General features: G+C 36.4%; 2 protein-coding genes across 10 annotated transcripts in view; one reads left to right on the forward strand and one right to left on the reverse strand.

Annotated features, from left to right (window-relative positions):
• Positions 1 to 15,223, reverse strand: part of SRSF11 (serine and arginine rich splicing factor 11) — a 51,056-nt gene extending 35,833 nt beyond the window's left edge. For 4 of the 5 annotated variants that reach the window (XM_055585498.1, XM_055585500.1, XM_055585497.1 and 1 more), the window contains exons 1-2: positions 15,097 to 15,223; positions 1,492 to 1,713 (exon numbers count right to left, since the gene is read on the reverse strand). In XM_055585498.1, the coding sequence (XP_055441473.1) occupies positions 1,492 to 1,691 (200 nt within the window). In that variant the 5' untranslated portion in view covers positions 1,692 to 1,713; positions 15,097 to 15,223. Of the gene's footprint in view, positions 1 to 1,491; positions 1,714 to 1,915; positions 2,055 to 15,096 lie in introns of those variants that run through there. The other variant, XM_055585496.1, reaches the window with a different exon arrangement.
• A 94-nt stretch (positions 15,224 to 15,317) lies between these two features.
• LRRC40 (leucine rich repeat containing 40) overlaps positions 15,318 to 22,058 on the forward strand; it is a 40,244-nt gene continuing 33,503 nt past the window's right edge. For 4 of the 5 annotated variants that reach the window (XM_055585490.1, XM_055585491.1, XM_055585492.1 and 1 more), the window contains exons 1-4: positions 15,318 to 15,468; positions 18,340 to 18,521; positions 19,626 to 19,699; positions 21,593 to 21,722. In XM_055585490.1, coding sequence (XP_055441465.1) covers positions 15,318 to 15,468; positions 18,340 to 18,521; positions 19,626 to 19,699; positions 21,593 to 21,722 — 537 coding nt within the window. The remainder of the gene's footprint in view (positions 15,469 to 18,339; positions 18,522 to 19,625; positions 19,700 to 21,592; positions 21,723 to 22,058) is intronic. The other variant, XM_055585494.1, reaches the window with a different exon arrangement.

The following is a 22,058-nucleotide window of genomic DNA, read 5'->3' on the forward strand; positions in this document are numbered from 1 at the left end:
AATAACATGATTACAATCAAGTAATCAACAATAATCAAATGTGTCACTTTCATTTCCTGCCATTTTACCATTTAATACTACGAACAGTAAAAGGAATGTTGGGAGAAACTAACAGCAAGACATCCGTTTCTGTAAGTTCTTATTATGAAAGCCATTTGTCCTTCATTGTCAAAATAAATACCTGTTTAAAATAACTTCAACAAAAAGTCTGTCCCTAGAATTCTACACTTCATGTAAATTAATTAACTCTAAACCTCACTCCATACCTATAGTACTCCCAAGTTAAAGACAACACAACACTTGAGAACACTGTTATCTGAAAATACTTTAAGGAAAACATGATGAAATACAGTAATGAATACCGACTGCAGTATGATCAACTTAAATCTGCACACAGATATATCATGCCCAGGTTATTGATGATTTATTACATCCACAACAGTGGATTCTTTGAGGATTCCAATCTCCTGTTTAGTACTTAAGCGGCATCATAAAAAACTTATGGTACAGCTGGAACTGAGTACCCACTGACAGTAAAATCTGAATCTTCACTCTTCCCAAGGAGCACTGGTCTGTTTTATTATTTCAAATTTTTGCTCTAGTATTAATCACATCTTATTATAGCTTCTTTTTTTTTTTTTTTTACAATTATTGAACTCATTTAACACATCTGTGATAAAAATAAAAAATGTAAGACAACAGGATAAAAACGAAACCTGTATACCCCCAATTAAAAAATTTAACGTTCTAAAAAATTCCTTCTGAAGAACAATTCTAGAATATAAAAAATGTGTACGTTATTTAAACAAAAGAAAATACGAGGTTTCAGCTTTAACTCTTCTCATTTTAAGAAGTACTCAGGCTCACTGTGGAAGGAAATGGCAACCCACTCCAGTATTCTTGCCTGGAAAATCCCATGGACTGAGGAGCCTGGTAGGCTACAGACCACTGGGTCGCAAAGAGTCGGACACGACTGAGCGACTTCACTTCAGGCTCACTGAATGTCTGTCAGAGTATTAACTGAATTATGTTCAATGGGCCAGAATCACTAAACAATATTTAGCAGTAAGCGAACAGTTTATAAAGTTCAATATCAAAATAACACAGAAACGAAAATTTTTGTTACTTTTCAAAGAATTCAAAGGCTTTTTTGGAAAATTAACCTATACAAAATACATAAAATGGAGTCTGTCTTGCTTTTAAGGGCCCCCAAAACGACCACGCAGGCACAATTTAAAGAGAAAAAAAAATTTAAAGCAAAAAAAAAAAAAAAAAAAAACCACCAAGATTAGAAACCCCCAAACCCTGGCCCTGCCTCTTTGCATCAGTAGTAGGCCTAATGCAGATTTCTTTCATAAGTAAACCCAACAGCCAACCTCAACTGAAGCAGCCTAGCCCAGGGAGGCATAGACAAGGGCCTGCAGGAAATGATATGGGTAGGCCCAGGCTGGGGAGGAGTTAGCAAAAACCGTGATGGTGGACGATACTCACTCAGGCGGGAAGAGGCGCAGTTCGTCGATCTTGCCTAGGAAACCGAAGAGGGTCCGCATCTGCTCAGAGCTAGCGCTCGGGGAGACATTAGTCACCTGGATTACCTCGGTGCCGCCGCCTCCGCCGCCGCCGCCTCCGCCCCCCGGCCCGCCGCTGGGGCCCGGGCCCGCAGTGCTGGGGACGATGGTAGTGTTGCTCATGGCGCTGCTCGCGTTCTCGCTCCTGCTTTAACACACCAAACACACAACAAACAGTGAGAGGGAGGGGGAAGAGGAACCATTCGCCGGAAAAGGCACAGGACGGTGTCCGAAGCTACAGCTGCTCCTGCTGCCGTCGCCGCCGTTTCTCCGCCCCGCCGCTCTCCGCGGGGAAGGAAAAGAACGCGCGAGGTCGAGACCACGAGAAAACAAACGGCCGCCCCCACCTCGCCTCCAACCACCTCACTCGCGGCCCGAGCTTCCCACAATGCCTTGCGGCGCACGGGAGCGTCACCGTCGGCTCCGCCCCCTGCCGGCCCAGCAAGCCGTGCTCGCAACCGGAAAATACGCGAGAACGGGCTGCTGTCTAGTGAAAGGCCTTATCTCCATCCCTCCTCGCTCCTTCCCTCCGCCCCATTCCTAAAAAGAGGAGAAAGGTGGAAGGCATTAACTTCTTTTGTTTTGTTTTTTTTTTTTTAAAGCACGCCTCCACTCCCCGGCAAAAACTGCACACTTAAGCAACTATTCTTATTTAAAATGCCCACGGTATTTCTTTGTACAGAGTATCTTCTACAGATTTGGTCAGTTACTAATGAAATTTAACCCTAGCTATCAAGATTTTCCTCCCCACTCCTATAAAATTTTCCTTTTACTAGACACACATCCTTGTAATACAAAATTTGCAACGAATTTGCTTTGGCACTAAAATCTTCAGAAAAATATATTAATGTTACACTCACTAGTGCTTTAACAAATTCACTTTTTTAAAGAATATTTTACAGAACCCAAATATGTTCAAGTATGTTATCTAAAATTTCTACAGAACTTCCTTTACATGCATTTCTTGCTTAAAATAATTTTGATCATAAAAAGATCCTTGCCTAATTCTAGTAATTTTGATCATAAAAAGATCCTTGCCTAATTTTTCAACCTCATGTGAACTATTCTCCCACTTTCATCCAGTGTTATCTAAAGACCTGCAGTTCCCCAAACCTGACAAAATCTTTTACTTCGCTGTGCCTTTCCACAAGTTATTAATGACCTCCTTCATTTTATCTGTTATCCTTCATAAGGCTTTCCTCACCTCACTGCCACAACTTCCTCAAGCAGAGTTAGGGTTTCCTTCTCTCAAGGACAGAGGCACAAAAATATTTGTTATATGGACAAGTATTCCCCTGCCAAAAGCTCCCGAGTTTCCTGGGTCAGTTTAGGATCTAGCACAATGTCTGTCACACAGCCAATGCTCAATGAATGTGTTGAACACACGCACAAGTAAGTGTTAATTAAATAAGTATCATTTATTCTGACAATTGTTCATTACTTGATCCTAAATACTCCTGGAGGCCAAAATCTGAGGACTTAAGATTATTTTTGTTTGTAAATACTTCTATGGAATAATGCAACTGAGAGTGTGATTTCTGAGCGATTAGAAACTAAAGTTACTGAGATTTGGATGTAAAGCCAACTGGCTAGGTTTACTTACCAGTTAAGCCATTTCTCCTAGCTCTTATACAAAGGGAATGTTAAGTTGACCATAAGTCTGGCAAAATTACTAATTACAACTAATTGCACATTATTCATTAATGTCTATCTGTTAATATAAAACATGTCAAGTAATTTTTTTTTTGAATAGTACATATGTAACTGCCAAATACAGAGTCTTGTTTGATAAAGTTAATCAGTGTATCAGTACCTACAAAACGGAGGCTGCTGCAGTGACCTGGTCCATGCAACAAATCTAAACCTACGTCTGCCTGCACTTAGAGGAAACACCTGTTAAGGAAAACTAACATACAAATTTGCAATCTTCCAACTCAGTTTTAGCTAGCTTTCTTCCTCCCAGAAAATAAGACCTGCTAGCTTATGAGGAAATTCTCCACCTCTTGACCAGTATCTCTTCTCATCCCTATAAAACTCCCTCTTGCCCAGAATCCCTTGGGAAGAGCGCTCCATGCTTGTCAGGGCACTGTATTCCCCCAATCCATGGATTGTTTTCCCATGAATAAATGGCATTAAACTCCTTACTAAATTGTTTCAGTTTTGTCACCTGACAAGTTTAACTCTCATTAGAAGTGGCTACCATGTACCAAGGCACGCTACAATGTTCTATGACAAAAGGACAAAAAATTACAAGGGCTGGGTTCATGGTTGTCCTTTTTTTTTAATGTTAACATCTTTTTATTCTTTGCGGTGGATAAACAGAAATCTTTTCTATTATTACACAGTTTTCTGTATGTTTGACATGTTATATAATGAAAATTACACATTCAGGCCAAAAAAAAAAAAAAACAAACACACACACACATACAAACCATATAGTTCTGTGATAAGATAAATCTCTTAAATCATCAGAAGCCAGGTTATACATAAAAACTTACTGGACATACAGATAGACGGTGCTTCCAGATGCGAAACAGAGTGGCAAAAAAGAATCATTCTAATAAGGAGGATTCCTGAGTATTTTATTTTCAAATTATCTAGCAGCTAAAAACAATACTGGACTTAGAGCCAGAACACTGGCTTAAGATAAAATACTACCTTGTTATTAATTAAGGGTGACTTGAGGAATTTCACTTCACTTTTAAGAACCTACTTCAGTCAGAAGCTGAGTAAGGAGCTGAATTATAATTTTGAAGATCCTGTTAGGTCTAATAGATAGATTGAATAACTACGTAATTACCTTGTGTTATTATTGTCTGTTTCCCATAGAAATGAAATAGGTAAAGGCAAATAACTAATATATGAAAGCAAATAACAGATATATCCAATATATATAATTTTAAATCACTTTAGACTCATTTAGGCTTCCAATTAAACACAACTCCAGCTGGAAAAGAATCTGCTTGCAATGCAGGGGACCTGGATTTGATCCCTGGGTTGGGAAAATCCTCTGGAGAAGGGAACAGGCTACCCACTCCAGTATTCTGGCCTGGAGAATTCACAAAGAGTCGGAGGCAACTGAAAGACTTTCACATCAAAAAAAAGTACAGAACCTGGAGACAAGTATCATGCCTGTCTTATTTACTTTAACCCAAGGATCATAAAAATGTTAACAAAAACGACAAAAAAACTCACAAATTCCTTCAAATATTATGTTTTAGCATTTTTCCCAGCCCCTAGAAATACAGCAAGGAAAAAATTAGGCAATGTTTCTGATTTCATGAAACTCCAGCTTCAGTATGGCAAACTCTCAATAAACAAAAACAAAGACGGAAGAAAGTGACGTGCTGTGGTGAAAATAAACCAGGATAGGTCTTCCCTGATGGTTCAGTGGCTAAGACTCAACTCTTGTAATGCAGGGGGCCAGGGTTTGATCCCTGGTCAAAGAACTTGATCCCAGAAGCTGCAACTAAGAGTTCACCTGCCACAACTAAATCCCGCTTGTGGCAACAAAATCAAAACTCCTACATGCCGCAACTAAGACCCAGAGCAGAAAAATAAATAAAAAATAAATATATATTAAAAAAAAAACATGACAGAAGATGGGGGAGGTGTTATCTGAGCTGAGACTTTATTAAAATGAGGAAGCAAGCCATCTGAATTTCTGGGGGAAGAACAATCCTAGCAAAGGAAATAGGCAAGTAGAAACTTAATGGTGAGAACAAGTTTGAAACTTTCAAGGAAAGTAGGAAGAACCTTTTCCTTTGTTGATTAAATGTTTTACAACTTGTATTTCACAGAGAGACTGGTAAAAAGATCCTTTCAGCATCATGTGGAACTGCAGTGAAAGAAGCATGAAAAGGAAAGAGCCACAGTTCGTTTTTGGGAGCGAGTTTGGGAAGGCTTCCAGTTATATTTGATTGATGAATATGGCTCAAACAGTAAAAGAATCTGCCTGCAATGCAGGAGACCTGGGTTCAATTCCTCGGTTGGGAAGATCCCCTGGAGAAGGAATGGCAACCCACTCCACTATTCTTGCCTGGAGAATCCCATGGACAGAGGAGCCCGCTGGGCTACAGTCCACAGGATCGCAGAGAGTCAGACACAACTGAGCTAACTTTCACTTTCACCAATCTTACTAATGGTTAATGCTATTTCTAATCCAAAGCAAAAAGCAACCTGTCCTTTTGCCCTTTCTAGTCATATTATGGCCTATTAGTCATGTTTGGCCTATACATGCATATTGCAGTGCATGATTTCTGATATATTTTTGAAACATGAGAATAGGGTCCCAATAGTAGGGCTCTATTGCTCACAGGTGGGCAGTTTCTGCTACCACCACACCGCTAAGACAAATTTACAGTGGTGCTTGATTTTGGAAAGAAAGTCTCTCAAAGAATATTACAAAATACTTTATGGAAACTCTCAAAAACAATACCAATCCTCTCAGTCATAAAGAACAAGCTTTTAGTTCTTTCCAGTATTGAGGTTCTAAAAGAGCTCATGTATAAAAGAATGACACTAGACCCCTATCTATACCACTCACAAAAATTAATTTGAATGGACTAAAGGCTTAAATGTAACACCTGAAACAATGAAACTACTTGAAGAAAACACAGGAAAAAAAAAAAACCCCGATGCAGGTCTTAGGGAATGGTACTCTGGAGATCTAAAGCATAAGCAACAAGATTAGAAATAAACAGGTGGGACTACATCAAACTCAAAAGCTTCTGTATAGCAAAGAAAACCATCAATAAAATGAAGAGACAACACACAGAATGGGAGAAAATATTTACAAACCGTATATCTGATAAAGGAAAAACACCTCATATCTGTTAGAATGACTAGCATCAAAAAGGCAAAAGATAGCAAAAATTAAAGAGGATGTGGCGAAAAGGGGACCCTTGTGCACTACTGGTAAGAATGTAAACTGTTCCAGCCACTATGGAAACATAAACACCATGTTGGGATACCTCTATCCCCATGTTTATAGCAGCATTATACACGATAGACAAGACATGGGAAGTGCCCACTGATGGATGAATAGATAAACAAGTTATATCTAAAAAAATAAACAAAACCAAATTCATAAAAAAAAGAGAGATAAGATTTGTTGCTATCAAAGGTGGGAGTGAGAGGAGGGAGATTTGGAAAAAGGTGGTCAAGTGATAAAAACTTCCAGTTATAAGACAAATAATTACTAGGGATGTATGATATAAGTATACTTAACAATGTTGCATGATATACATGAAAGTTGCTGAGAGAGTAAATTCTAAGCATTCTTATCACAAGGAAAAGTTTACTTTTCTTTTATCTTCTATCTATATGAGATGATGGACATTAACCAACTTGTGGTAATCATTTCAAGATATATGTAAGTAAAACTTTTATGCTGTACACTTATACAGTGCTGTATGTCAATTATACGGCAATAAAACTGGAAAAAAGAACTTCAGTAAAGATAGTTCAAAGGAAAAGACTTCATGTGTTTAGATGGAAATTCTTTAATTAAAAGATAGAATAGCCACAAATATGTATAATAACTTTATCCACTAGACACCATGCTCCCAGTTGGGTAAGTTACCTGTTACTACTAGCCACCTTTGTTTACACTATTTGAGAAGACTGTAGAGTCCTCCAAATTTGACATAATTTTGCAAATCTGCACAAGCAACAGGTCTTTTACCAAATTAGTTGTTAAGCAGCTCTTTCCCTCTAGCAAATATACTTTTTGAGGAGAGGGAAGACAATGTATTTATCTCTGTGTTTCTGATATCCAGCAATACTTTACTGGAACCAAGTAAACATTTGACAAAAACTTACTGAGTATCATCTATGTCCCCTGGACAACAAGGAGATCAAACCAGTCAATCCTAAAGGAAGTCAACCCCGAATACATACTGGAAGGACTGATGCTCCACTAACTTTGGCTACCTGATGTGAATAGCTTACTCACTGGAAGATCCTGATACTGGGAAAGATTGAAGGCAAAAGGCGAAGAGGGTGGCAGAGGATGAGATGATTGGATATAACCACCGATTCAATGGACATGAACTTGGGCAAATTCTGGGAGACAGAGAGGGACAGGGAGGCCTGGAGTGCTGCAGTCCATGGTGTCGCAAAAAGCCGGACACGATTTGGTGACTGAACAACAAATGTGCTAGAACCTTTATGCCTTACACAATCCACTCAACAAAAGCTTGGTGAATCAAGGCATTTGTTAGCTTTACAAGAAAATTTGGTTGAGAAACTCTATTTTGCTGTACATTTTCCCCCTATAGCTACAGAAAGCAGTAAGGAAAACATAGGAAATAAATTGCTGCTTACAAACTAAAGTTAAAAACTTAAAAAACAAACTTACCTACAGATCTATTTTGTTTTTCTGCTTCTAAAAATTATACAACTGATTTTTTCTTCTATTTCTAATTCAATAAATTAGATAACTGTATAATGATTAATATCTATCTTCAAGTCAAAATTGTAAATCCCATGCTCCCTTTTCAGAAACTAAAGGACACATTAGCGTTAGGGATGGACAGACACACACCAGAGTAGGAAAAGTCTACTACTACTGCTACTAAGTCACTTCAGTCATGTCCGACTCCGTGCAACCCCATAGATGGCAGCCCACCAGGCTCCCCCATCCCTGGGATTCTCCAGGCAAGAACACTGGAGTGGGTTGCCATTTCCTTCTCCGATGCATCAAAGTGAAAAGTGAAAGTGAAGTCGCTCAGTCGTATCTGACCCTCGGTGACCCCAGGGACTGCAGCCTTCCAGGCTCCTCCGTCCATGGGATTTTCCAGGCAAGAGTACTGGAGTGGGGTGCCATTGCTTTCTCCAAGGTAAAGTCTACTTACTCCCAAATACTTGTTTTAATTTACGTTGTCTGTTAATAGTAGACATTCCGTATCCACATTATAAGACTGACAGAGTACTTCGAAACTGTAGGCAAAAATCTGTATTTTTCATTTCATTTTTCAAAGCTTTGTTTATGATTAACATAGAGGGAAGAGTAGTTAGAGCATTAAGATACTATTGCTTATATCTATATGCACAGTACTCTTAGCTGTAGTCCATACACATTGTTTGGAAAAATCACAGTCAATTTATATGTAACAGATTTGCTTGGCTTTTGGAATTGAATGGGGTCAACAGAAATATTTGGAGGGCAAAGCTCCAGGTACTGACTACTCACTACTATCTTCTATGTTTTATAAGATTTTTTAGAGTCTCAATTGAGAAAAAGGCGGTTTGAGGGACAACTCAGTTCAGTTAACCTTAAAAAAAAAAATGCAGTTATTTACATGTATCTTTATCTAATAAATAGTTTCAAGCATTTTAATATTAAAGAGTTTTCCCTGATTAAGGAATTAGACATTTGCACCATCTGAGCTCTTCCCCCTTATGCTATAAAATGAACTGTCTCTTCATATAGGAAATCTTAGGAAACTGATAAAACCCAAAATGTACTCAACTCAGTAATTTGAAGATCCACATTAACTGTATGCTTTTGAAATGCCCTTTAATCCTCACAACATTTAAAAGGTGCTACAGTGGATTAACAATGCAGGCCTAGAGTCAAATCAAAGGAACTGCCACCAATTCAGATATTGCAATCTTTGGCTTATTAATTTGTGCTTCAATTTCCTCATTTGAAAAACAATGCCCATCTCACTGGGTTGTGAGGATGAATTCTGGATGAAATGAGAATATTAATATAAATGCTTAGAAAAAATATCAACTATTATTCCTACTCTACAATTTAAAAAACTTTTAGTTTGAAAAACGGTAACCTCACCTGGGTTCTATTTTATACCACCCTATTTTAGGCTAGTACCTTGAACTATTTCTACTTCATCATTTACATGAAAGATATCAATCAGAAGAGTTTATTTATATAGTGGAAAGAGCTTCTTACTTAAGAGCTCACATTCTAATACAGGTTTTTGGTGGTATATTCTCTTTTAAAAGATTATAATGTATTATGGATACCAAACACGTATCACAGTGCCCAGCACACAGGTATATTCCTGTGTGGAATATACCACAAATGGAATATACCATTACAAACAAGTCTGTGTTCAACTTCCTCTTTTTTTAACAGATGAATAATAACAGTAATACTTCTGTCTAACCTTAGAGCACTACTATCAAAGGCGAAAATACTTTGTAAGTGGTAGTAAACACGTGAAGTACACTATTATTAGTTCTTTCTCTCTTAAGAGGGTGCCACAAAGGAAACATTACAACAAATTTCAGATTTTCATATTCATTTTGTTCCTAAAGTAGCACTTTACCAATAGTATGTGTAAATAGATGATAGCTAAACAAAACATTCCTTTTTTGATAAAACACAAATGCTTCATGGAAAACTCCTTCTAGGAAGGGTTCAATTACTAGTCTCTATATTTAGAGCAAGATCACTCACTATTCTAATTTTCAAAAGACAAACAACTCCACATACACTTGATCAATTTTAAAAGTACACTGCCATGGGTCGGAGCAACAGACTATCAAATAACCAAGGCACGGATCGGAAAAATAAAAAGGCAAACATTAGGAAAAACATAAAATAAACTGAATTTCTGACACATGCTAACGCTAAAGACCACAATGATTTTTTCCTTCAATTTCCATTTCAGCTACTTTTAACTATGAACAACTATTAGTTTCAAGCCATAATTAGCTCATATAGAGGTCTAAAGCATGTGGAGACATTGATTAAATTATTCTGAAGGAAGGAACAGATGGGGAAAAGATAACTTTTTAGGAAATGAGGAATCAAAAGAAAAGCAAAAAAATCAGCAGCTCTAAAATGGAAAAAAAAATTAAAGCTGTATGTGTGTGTGTTAGTCACTTAGCTGTGTCTGACTCTTTGCGAGTCCATGGATTGTAGCACACCATGCTTCTCTGTCCGTGGGATTCTCTAGGCAATGATACTGGAGCGGGAGGCCATTGCCTTCTTTATTAAACGTCAGGTAAATTTACTGACAAGTGGAAAACATGTTATCTCTAGAAAGATGAAAAGCAAAAGCTCTGGTTTCACAGATTTGTATTGTGAGAACCAAGTATTTAAATGTTCATTAGGATTTTACCACACCCCTCCCTGGCAATAATAGTACCATTCAAATCACGTAAGTATAAGTAACTATGATATTTTAAAGGATGGAAAAAAAATGATTAAAAAAAGTAGTGGACAGTCGAAGGTATTTTGAAAGTTAAGCTAGCATTTATCTTAATTGCAATTGTGAATATAAATATCCTATCTGCAAATTTACAATCAAATTTTTAAATAAAAATCTATTAGTTGTGAATGTCAACAAACTATCAAATTAATATTTTTCCCCTTATCAGCTTAAGTTGGTATTAAGAATAAAGTCTCAGGAGTCATTATCTTGTCTTATTAAAGCTGTTGGGGACGTTTGCTCATAGAGAACAACATTTACCATATATAATTATTGAGCAAATTCGTCTATTAGACAAATCTAATGTTGGCAGGGATAATATAAAGTCAAATATTAAAATAGTGGATTTTGATAAAAATGATTAAAAAAATTTTATTTGGTATTGATTTTGTATTTGTTAACACAAAGAATGGTATGAAGTACATTCTCAGGTTTACTGTCCTAATTATCTCTATTATTACTTTACTACTTTAAGATAAAATCATAAAACCTTTACAATTAATGTTACAATTAAGACTTTAAGTCACAGATCACATTAATCATGGAAAAACAAGCAAGAAAACAGCTATTAAATGTTAGGAGTTAAGAATCTCTAGGAATAATGAATCCACCTGCAATTCAGGAGACCTGGGTTCACTCCCTGGGTTTTCAAAATCCCCTGGAGAAGGGAAAGGCTACACACTCCAGCTTCCTGGAGAATTCCATGGACTGTATAGTCCATGGGGTTGCAAAAGTCCTACTCGACTGAGTGAATTTCACTTTCACTTTTCAGGGATAATGGAAACATTTTCAACTGATTTTAGAAAAAGAAATAATACCATAAGTGCTTCTTATTTAATGACATAAGCAAGACTGCTTTAAAACCTCTGTTTTAACTTATTTTCAACAGATAGACTATACGTAAACAAAAAACACTAAAAATAATCAAGATATAAAAACTTAAAAAAAACCCTACTTCCTCCACTTCATGTGAAAAACAGTAGCAATGTAAAAGCCTCTTTATAAGAGGAAAGTAAAAATATTTTCCTAATTCTAGTGGACTTTTACACTGAAAATAGAGAGAAATAGAAGACAAGATTTATATAAAATATTAAACCTCCTAGAACAAATTCACTGCTTCCTGATTCAAAACTAAGAGAAACAAAGGGAGCATACAAAGGATATACAAATGAAAAATCTAAGTAAAACGCACTGTCTCAGAAAAAATTACCACACACAGCTCCAGTAAAAATAAAATGCAAGTCAAAGCCACATTTGAAACTGTGAACAAATATGCAAAATATGTACTGCCTTCAAGGAAATAGTATGTTTTCTACCGACTACTTTTAAAAGCTGGTAGTTGTAAGTTTTAAATAGAAAACAAATGTCCAAAATGCAATTTTCAAAAGAAACTAAAGACATGTAACAAGCACCATTGAAGCTGAATATTTAAAATATGACAAGTCCATGTGCCAAATAATTTGCTCTCCATTTTGAGAATTTAAACCAATTTATTTATAGACTAAGGGCAAACACAGAAAGAAAATTCTGAATAATAAGTATATGAGAATATAAAACATTCAACTCAGAATATTTAATATGCAATACCTGTTAGGTACAACAGCTTGTCAATAATGACTGTTAAACAGTAGAATGTTCTCTTAATAAATAACTTTAGCATAAAATAGCAGTTCTCATAGATAAGGCAATATTCTGAAAGGTGAACATTATAATGATTCAATATAGGCTAAATCTAAATCTGCCATTTTACAGAAAAAGAAAACTTCCCAGATGTTTTGCCTGCAATCAAATTCACTTAGCTCCTGATGACATTTAAAAAGTTGTGCTTAAAAATGTGCACAAATTAATGCCATTTTCCTTTGCCACAATTTCTCAATCTGCCTCAATAGATTCATCTTGTCAAATGTACCTTTAAACACTGAAAATATCTAACACATAGCAGTGTTCATAAGAATAACACAGCCATGTTTTAACATCTTATTAAATTTTAGTGGTAGTGACAAGCCACTCTACCTTACTTTGATAAGTCTTACTTTCTGTTATGAGACAGAACATTATCTTTGGCTGATCTAATTCTCAATATATATTTGGCTTCTTCATTTTCTGTTTTCATTTAGCAAAGCTAGAAGAGCGAAGCCTTTCATACTTTAATAAAATGAATATAATAAATTGTAGCTAGGGAAATTCTATTATAATGGTAACTATGCAGTTACTAGCCCTTATGCAGGATATACGTTTCACATTGTTTTAATAATCTTTTTTTTTTTTTAAAAAAGCAAATACTTGAGCTTCAATGCCCATGTTGAAAAGGATTGGGTTTTTTGTTTTAATGTATTCTTTTGGAAGCGTTACAATTTATATACAGTGCTAATTCCTACAAATATAACTATACTTTCTCAATAATAATATTGAGAATATTAATAATTCTCAATAATTCTCAATAATAATAAAAAATATAACTACACTTTCTCATAAAGTTCAAGTTGATAAACTTTCAGTTTGCATCAATTTGAGACAAAACCCATGATTTTCCTGACTGCATGAGGTAATAATTTTCACCTTTACTTGTTCAATCTGCACTTGCTACACAGGTATAATACATGGTGTACTATAGACATATACTTGTTAAATTTTTATACATGTCAATTTATATCTATTGAAGTTTACCACAAGTGTGCAGTCACATGGATTTTTCAGAATTACTCTGCCATTAGTTAGAATATGCTTCTCATACAAAATGCAAGTTTCAATATAATACTATAATTAGATGTCAATAATGAAATATTTAACATCAAGTAAAAGCGCAATAAATCAAAAAACTATACCTTGCCTGTAATTTAAAAAAAATGCTGAGCTATAAAAGAGTTTTAAGGGGGAGAGGTGGCTTCTGTAAATTTTTACATTCAAGCAACTAATCCTCCAAAGGTAGGCTTCTACACCCTAAAAAAGAGAAAATAAGAGTTTTCTGTAATAATTATCTCTTAAAACATAACTGAAGTCTTCCTAAAAATGGTTGGAGGACAAAAGCCAGTTGAAAATGATGAAATAAAAGTCACTAGGCAAATCATAAACAGGGCTAGGTTCAAATGCTTGGTCACACCACTTAGAGAAACTTGTGACCTTTGGCAAGTTTCTTAATCCCTTCCACCTTCAATTTATTGGGTGTTTATTAGTGATCTTGCAAAAACTATTATGTTCCTTGCTTCAAAACTCACCTTTTCTTGCTTAGGAGTGTAATTACTAGTAGTGCTGCTCACTTTCGATGCCAAGGACTCCAGAGAATTAAGAGAAATAATCGAAGGGGTGGGGGACTAGAAGCCAAATTTTATGGTTGGCAAGAACCTAGACTCGGGAAAAACTGTGTGTTGCATAATTCGTCAGCGGGCCATCATATTACCTTTTAAATATCCTAAAGATCCCCAGCCTAGTTGAGGGGGCTTAGGAGAGTATTTCCTGGTGTATGCTTTTTAAGACAAAATTACTTTAGGCAAAAGAAAAATCTACCACCCAAGGCAATATAAAGATGATGAGTTGTTAATTACATATTGAATGACTCATTAAAGCTTTACATTTCAGATAGAAACTAACTTCCCAAGATAATCGACTTTGAACAAAATTTTCATCTTCCATTTGGAACTGGATGGAGTTCCTTTCCCCACGAAGCGCTCAATATTTAAAACTGTATTTTCACGTAATTATTTAAAAAAATCGAATGAGATAAATGATTAACCCTAAATTAATGAAAAAGGAGTTAACTTTAAAAGCTGTCAAGCAAACGGCCTAAAGTTACACAGCTTGTAAGCTACAGAAGCAGCTGGGATTCGAACTCGTATCTCTCGAGCTCCGAAGAGCAAGCTTTTCTCGCTATACTCAAGCTCGCGCTTACACTGGGCTCCTTTCAACTGTCTGGCAGAGACGACATTTATTATGAAGCTCTATTTTTTTTTTTTTTTTTCCCTTCCCTTCTCTGTGGCCAACCCTTCCATTTCACACTGTCTCATGCTGGGCTACAAATTCCATGCAACAATCAAGGCGCACTAATGCTTAAGAGTCGGAGTAGGGATCAGAAGAACCGAAATCGGCTTTACTTCCTACGCGGAACGGAGATCTGGCGCCAGCACCACAGGCGACAAACACAGGCAGGGGTCCAGAGAGGCTGCAGACCGCGCCCAGGTCTCAAGTTTTAGTCAAGGCCCACGTTCCGGCCAGACGAGAGGCGCAGAGAAGGTTATCCTTTCCTGACACCCTCGCCGCCGCGGGAGCACAAAGGAGAACATTGCAGTCGCAGTAATAGTGCACACAGTAAACTCAACACCGTTCTTCAGCCCCTTAAACGCACTTACTTGAGCGAAGTAATTCCAAGACACAAGGCCGGCACCGGCAACGGGTAGGGCTCCTCTGTCCTCCTGCCCCAGGCGCTGGCGATGACGACATCCGAGTCGCGCCGCCGAGAGCGAAGGCCCGGCGCACGCCGCGCGCGCTCCCGATAGGGGCGGGGCGGCCCAGCGGCGCCACCGTTAAGCGTCACGGGCGGGACTCTGCTGCGGAGCCCCGGGCTTTGAACATGTCGCGGCTGAAGGGGATAGCGGGGCGGGATACCCGAGCGGGTTTCCGAACTGAGAGCAGAGACTGCAGTGCCTGCGTACCCCAGGGACTCTTAAAGGCGGCTAGGAAGAGCGGCCAGTTAAATCTGTCGGGCCGCAACCTCAGCGAAGGTAAGATCCAGAGGTACGACCCGTTTGTGCGACCTGGCACAAAGCACTTGCCCCTGGTAGCCTCTCTTTCCTCTGGCCTGGCTTTGGTTACCTTTGGCTCCGTATCCTAGCCAGGATCCCGCTGCTGGAATTCGGGCTTTTATCGCATTTCCACTGGTTTGGTCAGCTTGTTCGGTTTCTACTTTTCGTTCCAGGAATGTCTGGTGCAGGGAATGTGCTGGGGATGTGGCCAAAATTTAAACGGGGCGCTTTCTGGGATTCCCACATTCTGTCGGATAAACAACATAATGTTTGACTAAGTTAGCTGTCACATGATGGGCACATGCTTTGTTTCTTTGGCCCTCTGTTTCTCTTAATTTAATCTCTTAGGTCATTTACCAACGCCAAAATTCTGTATTTGATCTGCTCCTTTGTGCATATCGAGTAAATGACACTGTTCCCTGTTCAAGTCCCTTTTCTGTCTGCATGTGGACAGAATCCTAAATACAAGGAATATTTAGCATATTTTCTAAATTGAAAATCAAGATGGATGCCAAACAAAGTGAATTTGGGGCCATCCTGAAAATCTAGTAAAGATCAAATGCACAAATCTGGATACCATGAGTGAATTATAGTCAGATGCTCTTCTGATTTTCTGTTGTGTAAGGGAGGGCGTGGAAAGTGGGGAGAGAGAGATTATGGCATTATTCCTGTAATGTTTTCCTTTACTTATATTTAGGTTTTAGGCCATCTGGAATTAAAAGTTTCCATTTCCTTGTAATGATTGCTTTTTTAAAATTCTGCCATGTATACAGTTGACCATGCAAACAAGCACTTGCGGAATGAAAGGATATATGATAAAATCTCTGCTCTACTTAGAAAAAGTTTTAATCAATGGGAACATAAATATTTTAAAATTACTGCTGTGCTTGTACACATGCTTATTCCAGAGCCTGGAACTTTCTACATGATACCTGACTAGGGTTCACTTCTTGACTTCCTCAAGGACTCTGCTTAGATAGGTCTTTCTTCACTACCCTATCGATAATAAATTCTTTTGGTAACATTGTATTCTCTAACCTGTTTTTAATAGCATTTATTATTATCAGAATCTGTATTCTGTATTTGTTTATTGTCTTCTCTGCCCTCTGCTAGAATATTAGTTAGATGTGGTCAGGGACCTTCATTTTGCTCATTGTGTCCTTAGCACTCAAAGTTGTGCTTGATACATAGTAGATTCTTATTAAACATTTGTGGAAGGAATAAGTAGATGAATGAGTTATTCCCAAAAACTAAGTGTGTACTGGAATGTACTTATTGATTGGACCCAGATAGTTTAGTCTACTAAAGTTTCAGGGAGCAAATGAATTTTGATTGTCAAGTGTTAAAGCAGCCTTGCATTCCTGATATAACTCCTGCTTGGTCATGATGTTTAGATGTAGTTTTTGTTTTTTGGAGTAACCCCCTGGTTTTAATGTCTCTGATTTTGGTATCAGAATAACGCTGACTTCATAAAATGAGTTGGGAGTTTTATCTCCTTTATTTTCTGAAAGGTTCTCTAGAATTAGTTTTGTTTCTACTCTAAATGTCTGCTCGATTTCACCAGTGAAGCTATCTGGGCCTAGAGTTTTATCTGTGGGATTGTTTTAAATAGCAAATTCAATTTCTTTCATGGATGTAATGTGCGATAACACATTTACTGTAGCACTGAAGCAAGTTAATACCTTCTAGAGCTTCAGTTTAATAGTGATAAACGTGAACTCTTTCTGTTTAACTTGTAGAGACTTATTTGCTATGTCAAAGGAATTGCTGTATTTGCTGCAACAAGAGTAACAATGTTGTGTGTCAGATAAAATAGAGAGCAGCTACCAGAGTCAGATATACCTTTCAAATATTCACTGAGAAGCAAGATAGTTTAGCTTTTCCAGGGTTTAATCTTATCTAGCTGTATAACCTGGGACAAATGATACATTCTCTCTGTGTCCCATTTCTGTCATGTATAAAGTGAGAATAGTCATAACACCTGCCTCCTGGAGTTGTTATGCGATACAGGAGTTTGTTCATTTGATTTCCATATCTTCTCTGTTATGGTGGCATAAAGATAGAGCCCATTCTTTGTCTTATATATCCAACCACTATGTGCTATGCAGGAAATGTATATAATAAATATAGTTGAATAAAGATAAAAGTGAGATCTAAAATGAAAAATACATATCCTCTATTCTGTTTTGGAATAAAATCAAACTTTCACTTTATTTATTTTTTTTTAATTTTATTTTATTTTTAAACTTTACATAAGTGTATTAGTTTTGCCAAATATCAAAATGAATCCGCCACAGGTATACATGTGTTCCCCATCCTGAACCCTCCTCCCTCCTCCCTCCCCATTCCATCCCTCTGGGTCGTCCCAGTGCACCAGCCCCAAGCATCCAGTATCGTGCATCGAACCTGGACTGGCAACTCGTTTCATTCATGATATTTTACATATTTCAATGCCATTCTCCCTAATCTTCCCACCCTCTCCCTCTCTCACAGAGTCCATAAGACTGTTCTATACATCAGTGTCTCTTTTGCTTTGAATCAGTTCTAATGAGGTGGATGAAACTGGAGCCTATTATACAGAGTGAAGTAAGCCAGAAAGAAAAACACCAATACAGTATACTAACGCATATATATGGAATTTAGAAAGATGGTAACAATAACCCTGTGTACGAGACAGCAAACTTTCACTTTAATGTTGTTGTAATTCATTGTAATTTGTTTGATTTACTTGAAAGTTTTTAATGTTTCAGAAATTTCAGTAGATAACTTGAATAGCTGTTATCAACTTACGTACTTAGTATCTTACTTCTTTTTTTCTTTCCTTTTTTTGGTGTGGTATGGTGGAAATAGTGCCTCAGTGTGTTTGGAGAATAAATGTGGATATCCCTGAGGAAGCTAATCAAAATCTTTCATTCAATGCCTCTGAGCGATGGTGGGAACAGACGGATTTGACTAAACTAATCATATCAAATAATAAACTTCAGTCACTTACTGATGACCTCCGACTCCTTCCTGCACTGACTGTTCTTGATGTAAGTTGATTTATGAGTCTTTTGTTTGAAAAGACTTTGAAGCTAAGTTTAGACTTTGAGAAGCAGAAAGCCCACGGTAGAGTGCAAGAAGAATAACAAATTACTGTGTTAGGCAAAGCATCATGGTTAAGAATGCAGAATCAGAACCTCAGGCTTCCATTTCCCACTGCAGCTTGATAGCTGTGTGATCTTGGGACAGTTACCTCTCTGTGCTTCAGTTTCCATATCTATAAATCGAGACTGTTAGTACTGCCTATCTTTGAATTAAATATGTTAACGCATACAAACAGAATTAGAATTAATTTTTAACTGGTGGCTTCTGCTGCTTGTCCTTTTTTTATTGCTATTACTTTATGATCATTATTATTCTAGATGTTAAAGCAAGTACTTAAGGTTATTATTATTATTTTGTTACTTGTCTCCAATACTGACTTAAATTATTGGGCTTAAATTTTTGTGGGTTTATTCAGGGACTTTGTTTTTAGTCTCTAGTTGCTATGTCATGTGGTAAAGTGAAACATGAGTAGTTTATTTCACAATCCACAGACTTCTATATCACAATCCACTGTTTTACTTAGGATCACCAAAAAATCTTCCCAGTTTTTGTCTGAAAAAGTTGGATGTAGTCAGATTTCTAGAGAAGTTTTTATTTTCTTCATTTGTAAAGTGAATCATTTGGTGTCGGTGTTCTCCTTAAGGTTCCTTGTACCTTGAAAACAATATGATTCTGTAAAAACATGAGAGAAGAAATCTTCCTCCTCATTTATTTTTTGTAAATGTTGGCATAATCATACCAACAGAGGGCTGTACATTCTAACCCTCTCATCTCTCATTTCAGATTGAAATTCTACTCAATGAGGTGAAGTTTCCTTTTTTTTAACTGTAATATTTAAAATTAATGTCTTACCACTCATGATCTCTGAACAGCAATGTGGTCAATTTCAAACTCTTTTTTCTCTACTATACTCAGAACAAATTACCAATAGTCCAACAGTACTATTGAATTAGAATAATTAGAGTATTGTCAGCGAATATTTTGCAGTAACAAAGTTTATGGTTATTTATAAGAGTAAGATATTGACTGTGTCTTTTAATAACTTTCAGATACATGATAATCAGTTGACATCCCTTCCTTCTGCTATAAGAGAGTTAGAAAATCTTCAGAAACTTAATGTCAGGTAATATTTAAACTTATTTCAGTATTGCTTGTATAAAGGTATAAATCTAATATTCTTTAAAAAAATTTTTCTAACATGTAAAAAATTTTTTATATTATCTCAGAAAGTGATTAAATAGGATAAGAATTTCAAGCTTTAATTCTCCGATTATTTTATTTTTTGTTTTAGAATTGCCTACATATTTTCTGGTTTTACAAATTTAAGACCAATTAAAAAATACTCTATATTTTTTGTGAAATAATTTTTAGTGGTTATTTTCAAAATCTTTGCTGACATCTCAAGTTTTATGTTACTTTGATAGTCTAAGATATATATGTGTTAAACAGTAGGAAGAAATTTAAAACAATTTTTTTCATCAGTGAGGAAAATTTCATGTTTTTGATATTAGCGGTTTTAAACCTTTCTGAGGACTCAGATTCCATGGGTATGCCTCTGGTACTCTTTGATAGGTACATGGGAGGTCAGCTAGCTGAGACTCCAGCTACCTCTGTTTGCCCTTCAGCATGCATTCAGACTTTCAAGAAAAATTACAGCCTTATATGTTATATATACACTGTGGAAAAGGGATTAGGAGAAAAAATTAAAAAGGTTTAAGTGTTAAACATTGTTTGAAAAGCTGTGGCTTATAAAATAGGTGTGGTTATTGATCTGTCTAACATAGCATGATCAAGTCTCAGTTTTCTGAAGTTAACTAGTTTGAGGGAGAACAGTTCCTCAAATAACAGTCTTTATTTGATGAAAAACTTAAAATTACCATAAATTCACAGAAGTATCTGTACCCAAAATTGTTTAGGACACTCAGTGAAGATACTTATTGTTTAGTTGTACATCAGAACCTCTTCCCATTGCAAGCCAAAGGCATAGATATCCCCTGCAAAAAGAAGAGACGGCAGGGTTGAGAGGAGAAGAGAGAGTATGCAGCAGCTGTGGGTGGCTTTAGCTTTAGCTTCTAGCACTTAAGAGTATGAATGTTAGGATGGAGGGAATAGAACAAGAGAGGAAAAGAAGGAAATATATAGCAAAAATTGCATTTTTGCCCAACTAGATTCCTGTCAGATATGCAAAGATTACAATTAAGTAACTGACAATGTCAACCAATTTTTAGTGGTTTTTGGTGGTTCATATTTTAGAAAACATTTTTTGGCATTTTTGTTCCAGCTAGTTTTATTATAATTTAAGGTCATTATTATACGCTTATATTTCCCTTTTCCTGACTGTTATTTGTGAAGAAACTGTATATGGCTAGACAGTAGAGTAGAATTCCCAAGCAAATAGTTGGCATGAATCTAAGAACAAGTTAAATCATCTCTTAATTATCAGGGAATGTATTATTCTAAGTGACTTGGGACTTCTCCACCAATAAACTGGAATCTCTGCAGGACTAAACTGAAAATAATGATTTAGTACAAATAAAATTGGAGTTGCATATTACACGTTCAACTGGATATGCTAGGCCCTCAAATAGAAATAGCTATTTTTGTTTTGAGTGCTAGATTGAAGCTTAATCCCCATGTAAAATGTGACTTCATTGTAGTGTGTGTATGCGTCTTTGTCAAAATCTTAAAACTCTGATAGAGTGTGAAAATTTAGAGTCCAATGTATTCTTTCACATTGCATGTAAAATGAAGTTGATTAAAAGGAACCAATCAAAATTTCACAAATTATATCTTTGCTTCAAAATCTTTATTTCTTTGAAACACTCAATTTGATTACATTACTGTCATTTTAATGGGTGTTTTCCTTTTAGGATGTAAAGTTTGATAAGTACTTAAAATTAGTAACCTTACTTGTCTTTTTTTTAATGAGCCCAGGTAGTTGATTAGCAGAAATGCCTTGTTAAGTATTTATTTTGTTGTCACCAAATTATTCAGCATTTGTTTTATCAATCAATAGCCATAACAAGCTGAAAATACTCCCTGAAGAAATTACAAATCTAAGAAATCTGAAGGGCCTGTATCTCCAGCATAATGAACTCACTTGCATACCAGAGGGGTTTGAACAACTTTCCAACTTAGAAGATTTAGTAAGTTTTGATTTTGCAATATTTGTATAATTTGGGGCTGGAGGGATTTTTCATTTGGCTGAGAAATTGGATATATGATACCAATCGTGAGTACATGGGTGCCTGTTTGTATGACTAGATTATCAGAACTATGTATTACAATTAGATTGCTAAATTAATAATTTCAAATTTCTTTTCCTATATTTTTCTTCTTCTTTCCTGTTTTTCTTATGATAGAAATTACCTTAGATTTTAATTTCAGAATAGAGTTTTAGAAGGGGCCTGATGATGATGACTTTGCTATTCAGAGGCCTTTGTGACTTAGCAAAATAGAGGAAAGGGGTTTTTAGAGTATAC

Source organism: Bubalus kerabau, chromosome 6 (assembly GCF_029407905.1).
Source record: "Bubalus kerabau isolate K-KA32 ecotype Philippines breed swamp buffalo chromosome 6, PCC_UOA_SB_1v2, whole genome shotgun sequence".
Lineage (NCBI taxonomy): Eukaryota > Metazoa > Chordata > Mammalia > Artiodactyla > Bovidae > Bubalus > Bubalus kerabau.